Here is a 6568-nt window from a genome sequence, read left to right on the forward strand (position 1 = left end):
TTTCTTAAATTATTACATGGAGTTGGAATATTTTTTTGGAATTTTCGGCCTCCATTTTGCCTTCCTCTATTAGCTCCAATTTTTTTTTCTTCTTCAGCTCCTGCAAAGGTTATTTTTTTTTTTTTTTGTATTTAAAAATGGAATTTGTTCGCGCGTAAAAATAATAAGACGCGGAAAGCTGCGTAGGTGATCGGGGAGGAAGACACCGTAGCAACAGCATTCCAGCCAACGTATAATCACGTCGTAACGCGAGGCCAAGTTGTGCGATGACCCCGCACGTGGAATCCCTCCAACAGAAGTGTGTGCTAACCATTGCAACTATTCTGGCTTTTTTTAATTCCTCTATTTTTTCTTTCTTTTTCTCTTCCTCCAAAAGTCTTGTTTTCTCCTCCTTCCGTTTGGCTTCCTTTTGCCACCTTCAAAGGGAAATTTAAAAAAAAACGTTACCAACCATTTGTGCAACTATAGGTGTACAAGAACCATATTATCATTTCGGTTGTATCTCTGTGAATGGGAATATTATCTGTCCATACTTCAGGGCTTGTATTTCGTCAAAGTGCGCTTGTAGTTCGATATTTTTTTTCTGCTTCATTCGTATTTCGTGGACTTCCCTTTCTTTTTCTTCCTTTTCTCGCTTAACTTTTTCTTCGTATTCCTTTTCTCTCGTTGCCTTTTCTTCCTGGTATTTGACGAATCTGCGTTAAGGGGGGGAAAAGACAAATCCGTCCATGTCCATTTTGCGCGCGTTAAAATGAACAAGTTTTTTGCAAAATTTTTTTTCGACTGCTTTTTCGAATGGTCCTCTTTTTTTATACTCGGCATCCTTCCTCTTCTCCTCCTTTTTCTGCTCGTTCAGGGCTGTGCAAATGGGCAAAAATGGTACGCATAAATGTGTGCGTCGGCATGTATGCGCGTAAAGCTCACGTGTTGTGTGGCACTAATTTTTGCCCCTTCATTGGTGGTGTCTGTGCCCCTTTTCGCGAGGACGACACACAATTGCGATGGGCACCTATCTTCCAACTACTCTAATGCGTGCCCTGTCTTATCCACATGTGTCCTTATACTTTTTGCGCCTTTTGACCGTTACCTTCAATGTGCTTGTTGTTGCTCTCAAGCATGTAACTGCACAGGGCGCGTTGCTCTTTCACTTTTTCTTTCTTCTTCTCCAATTCTTCGACTTTATTTTTTTCAAACTGCTTTTGCATCAGTTTCCCCTCGATTATTTTCATTCTCTCTTCCTCCTGCTTCCTCAGCTGTTGAGACAAAAAAGGAAAAAAACATATTATGACAAATGAGAAGGCTTATGCATATCCAAGCGCGGTGTCACGTGTAGACCAATTTACACCCCCCGCTGTATTCCCCTTTTTTGCGTACGAAATTTTCCTGAATTTGATTTTTTATTATAAGTGCGCTTTCCTTGTTCTTCAAAATTATATTTTTTTCTTCCTCCTTTTGCTTTTGTTCAATTTCTGTCATATACAAAGTTTCAATTTCTTCCCTCTTCTGGTTTTCCTTGTTCAGCTTTTCTTTTTCCAGCCTGAAAATATAGACATGTAGGAGGTGTGGAAGAGGAGAGAATATCACAAAAAAAAAAAAAAAAAAAAGGAGACCATTTTTGTTACAAATACACACCGGGCTATGCACAACACAGACACACGATGTTAGAAAGACAAATGGATACGACACTTGTTGGTAACTATTTGGAGATGTTTTTTTTTTTTTTTTCACCAACTTTTTCTCGTCAATCTGTTTTTCCAACTCTTTTAGCAGATCTTTATCGTTTTTTATAATTCTCGTTTTTTTCTTTTTTTCACATGTCTGTCAATAAAAATGAGAAAAAATATGTATAAATAAATAAAGCGCGTTTGGGGCCTCCCTTAGTCGCAAGCACGTTTTTGAGGACAGATGGCATAACGACATCACATCCTTTGAGACTCCATTTGTTGGCGACTTTTTTTTTTTTTTTTTTTAATTCCCTTTGGCACATTTACTTCACTTTCATCAGAAGACAACTTTTTTATGTTTTTAAATTCATCCTGATTTTGAATAAATTCTAAAACTTCCTTTCCAAAAAAAGGGGCAACAAAAAAAAAAATGCACACGAAATGTAGATAACTACTTCAGCGTAATCAGTTGTTCCATACTTTTGTGGTAGATGGAACAAAATGAAATATAAATATATATTTTTTTTTTTACTTCTCTTTTGGCCGACGTCGCCATTTCTTCGGTTATTTCATTATCCTCTCTGATCCATTTCTGCGTTTGGAAAGGAAAATACAATGTGGGGAAGTGGACACCTCGATGAAGCGAAAGAAAATGCCGTGATGGTTGCCACTTGAAGAAGCTACAAAAAAAGGGAGGTACCTCCTCAATTTTATTCAGGTCTTCATTTAGCAACTCATTGTCCTTTTTTTTCTTTTTTTTTAATTTAGACAAAATGTTTCGACTCAGGTTCATTTCGTTTTCTTTTCTTTCTTTCTTTTTTTTTTTTTTATTTAACAAATGTGTCAGCGCGCTTGCAGACAACAGGTGTGCGTATACTGTACAGGCGACATATGCATGTGTATAATTTTACGATACACTCATGTATGAGAACAATACATTCTCCAGATGTGCCAATACAAAAAACCGGTAAGGAGCCACGCTACGTTTCGTGCAGCGCTAGGCGTATTCCTCCATGTGCGAAAAAAAAAAAGCGAAATTAAATTTTAAGGATGGAAAAAAAAAAAAAAAACGCACTTGTACAATCATAAATGCACAAAAAAAAAACCCAAAAAAAAACGGAGGCATCCTCCAAGACAGGGCAAATTAGATACTATTCAAAAGGCGAACAACAATGCTATCGAGATTGGCGGAAAGGAACTCCTGCGAAACGGAAAAATCGTTCTGAAGGGAGTACTTAAATAGGGAGAAGCACAGCCCGGTGCTCATTTTTTTTTTTTTTTTTTGTTTTCTCTAGGGTACGCCATGTCTTTGTGCTTATTTTGCTTCCCATTTTTGGAACCCTCCACGGAGATGCTGCGAGGGGTGGTTAATGAAATAGATGCAGAAAAAAAGAGAACAAATTTGTGTAAAAATGTAATACCGTTCGCTTTCTCCTACTAAATGGGAGAATCACCCCCGTATGATGGAGTAACGCTAGGGTTCCCAACTTAGCGCTATTTTAATCGATTGCTGTTAACTTACACAACTCACATGACAGATATGACGCCTACCTGTCTTAGTGATCTTCCATTCGCATGATCTTCCACCCGCAGGCATTTGTTTATTTATTGTTTTGCCAAATGAATGTTCTCCCACGCTCAAAAGAGACTACACAAATAAATGTTATTTATTTTTTTTTTTTTTGCCTTAATTGTGCATACAGGTGTCGCAACTTTGGCAATTTTTAACAATAGCAAAAGGGTTTCCTTCTTACCTCTTTCTAGGAATACCAAATTTCCATTTCGTAAAAAAAAATGTGTTGTCTTCCCACGAGGCAGTGCCAACCCCTTTAATTCCCTTCTTTCCGCAGAACAGTATATGCATAGAGCTACATCGGTCAAAATAATTAAAAGGGGGGGAACTCTCCACATTAGCTGTGACAACCTGCGCGGACAAGGTTCCACTATTCAGCGCACACATTAATTTTTGAGTGCCCTTCATTCGAAACGGGGATAACCCCTCAAGTAGAACCACATGCAGTAACATTTTTTGCACTAACTGCAACTTGTCCACGGAAAAAAGACCACCATTTCAGCGGAGTGCAATTCACTCCGCGCTCAATCTACTGGTGTAAGGGAATTCTCACCTGTACTCTAATCATCCACGTGGACAAATTTTACCGAAACAAGGGGGATGCATTCCATAATTCGTAAGTTAGAGGAAAGTATAAACAAAAAAGGGAGACACACAAACAAAAAAAAATTAAAAAAAGATATACGTGTTTTGGTCGGTTGGGTGGACCGGCCATTGAGGGATGCTCCTTGTTGGATTTGCAACAAAGGGAGTAGTTTGTTTGACAAACGCGGTAACGAAGGAACCTGACGGGTTGACGTGTTGATGGGCACACTTTGCCTCCACATACATAGTCCAGCGACATTGTACACCGCGTCAGACCTCAGTTGAAGTACAAATTATAAAAGAGCATGGATGTGGTGATGAGGCCCAGCCCCCCGGGTACACTCGAAACGAGTGCGCACTTCTGCTTACAGTTCGCATCCACGTCACCAACAATTGCGTAATTGTGCAAACACTTGGCTAAACCATTGGCGAATTTAATTTTGGAGTTGCGGCTTTTCAGGGGAATTATTTTATGGAATTTGTTGTGGGCCCTCTTTATCCCTCCACTGGGCGGACAAATCGGACAATCGTTATAAGAGTGAGATGGAGAAGTACCTTCTCTTTTCACTCTGGTGGTTTCCTCACCAAAGAAATTCTCACATGTGGCAGTTTTACCAATGCGGGAACAACTTAAGCATATATGTTTCACCAAACCTTTGCGATTTTGCAGCGTGTTGTAATTTGCCCCCTTCTTGTATTTGGCACGCTGGAAGAATCCCCTTCTACAAGGGAAATTCCCTTCCTCCACTTTTGGTGGCCCCTTTTCCATGTCCACTCTCTTATTTCTGACGGAGGAATCGCAAAGGGAGGTCACCCTACTATCCATGTGCCTACCTCGAGGGGGGACCAAATTGATTCCGAAGTCTAAAACAATTGCGCCTTGTTTAATATTTTTTTTTTTTAAAATGTAAGGACAACCTATTGCTATTATTATGACATCTGCCTTTTTTACAATCCTTCTATCGATATTCTTGCTTAGTGTTGATAAATCTTGGTGCGTAATTTTTGTGTACCCCTTAATGGTAGCTACATACGAGTTGGAGAAAATTGTGCACTTGTTTTTAAAATCGGTTTTGTTTCTTATGTGTAGCTTTCCTAGGTTACTGGTGCGTAGGTAGCACTTGTTTTCCTCTTCACTGTACCTACACAGAACCTCCCCCCGCAGCGGATCATAAACCGTCGTCGAAATTTCATTTCGAAAAAAACAGGCAAATAGGGATAGGAAAATATTTATGTTGCTACTCAGAATCAACACATTCTTCCCCTTCACATGTATTTGATAATATTTCAAGAAGAGGAGGACGGCGTGGACACAACATGGGAGATTATATTTGGTGCTACTCCTCAGGTAGTTGTGAATTTCTGGGCTTACATTATTAATATGTTTGACGTCGCTGCAAAGGTTACTAGGTAGGGTGTTATCCCTGCTCGGGTAATTCCCCTCCGTAGGGTCACTCACGTTTTGCGAGTCTCCCTCAACTGTCTTTTCCTTCCGTATCGTCGCATTTGCAATAGCGTTCGTCCAGATATACTCACTCTTTTTTATCATGCGAAGGTGCAAAATGTAAAGAAGACAGAGCAGGAAAGCTTCATCACTTTGTGTATATAAATACGGAGGCGGATGTGCAAGGGGGATCGGCGGGACAAGAGTCATGCATCCGTCATTATGGGCATCTCCCCCACAAGTACTACTCCTACTACCACGGAACAATAACTTCCACATGAGTGCACAATTAGATCGATCTACATCTTTCTCTTCTGTAATGAAAGTAGAAATGTAACACTTGTTTATGTGACGAGACAACGGAGAGAGAATTATGAGCCAGGTGTTCTTTCCTCGTGTATTTATTTTTTTTATTAAATTGATTAACCTCTTTTCGTTGCAGCCCTTGTGGACTCGGATGAGCACAAACGTAATATCTGCACTTAGGAACAAACTCTTTTTCAGAATAATGTGCAGGTATGAATAGGTGGATATGTTCTTTGAGTAAATAATAAATAACGTTTTTTGTTGTGGCCAATTTTTATTTTCCCCAACTTGAATCTTCTCATTTGCAATTTTTCGCATCACCAACTGGTCAATTTGGCTAGCCAGCTCGTATCCATACAGAGTGGCACAATTCATTGTACTCATCTCGGCGGGGGAACTGCTACATGGGTGTGAAGCATGCAAATAGGGAAACTCAAAAATGGGAAAAGGATCATTATTATGCAGATATGATGACGGCTATTTATCCCATTGATTATTTGTCCCAGTTGGTTTGCTTTACCAACACGTATATATATCACTTTGCATGGCAATTTTATTTAATCAGATTTGGGCAAAAAAAAAAAAAAAAAAACCTGTTTTAAAGCCCGCTCCACGATGTTGCACTTGCGGGTGGAACAACTAAATGAGCCTTTTGTTTTTTTTTTTTTGCGTCCCTTCAATAGGCAACACATTTTCCGGTGGTCACGCGCAGGGAGTTACAGATGAGAAAGCACACGTTGATTCGCCCCGCGTGTACAATTTTGTTCTTAATCATTTGGTTATTCGTAAATATTTTGCGCTGTGGCAACGGTGTACTAGAAATAATATTACCGCTTCGCCATTTCACGCGCAAAAAAGGAGGCATTTAAGATTTGAGGCTACCTTGCTGGTGCCCACTTCCACCAGGTGAAGCGACGGGAAACGTTCTAGATCATGACGATTGGCCTAACCTCTACAGGTCAGCCCAGCGAGTTGCGTCCAAAGCATTGCACATTA

General features: G+C 39.9%; 2 protein-coding genes across 2 annotated transcripts; both read right to left on the reverse strand.

The window, feature by feature from the left end:
• Positions 1-310: 310 nt before the first annotated feature.
• Positions 311-2457, reverse strand: AK88_05624 (uncharacterized protein; the record flags this gene model as incomplete). The annotated part of the gene is made up of 9 exons (XM_012483226.1): positions 311-416; positions 534-695; positions 816-858; positions 1088-1253; positions 1375-1537; positions 1733-1818; positions 1992-2063; positions 2197-2256; positions 2365-2457. Coding segments are annotated over 9 exons (951 nt in total), but the record flags the coding sequence as incomplete, so codon positions are not given.
• A 1642-nt stretch (positions 2458-4099) lies between these two features.
• AK88_05625 (uncharacterized protein) lies at positions 4100-5956 on the reverse strand (the record flags this gene model as incomplete). Its single annotated transcript, XM_012483227.1, has 1 exon — positions 4100-5956. The coding sequence occupies one exon, from the start codon at positions 5954-5956 to the stop codon at positions 4100-4102; it is 1857 nt and encodes a 618-aa protein (XP_012338650.1).
• Between the last annotated feature and the right edge of the window lie 612 nt (positions 5957-6568).

Source organism: Plasmodium fragile (assembly GCF_000956335.1).
Source record: "Plasmodium fragile strain nilgiri unplaced genomic scaffold supercont1.184, whole genome shotgun sequence".
NCBI lineage: Eukaryota > Apicomplexa > Aconoidasida > Haemosporida > Plasmodiidae > Plasmodium > Plasmodium fragile.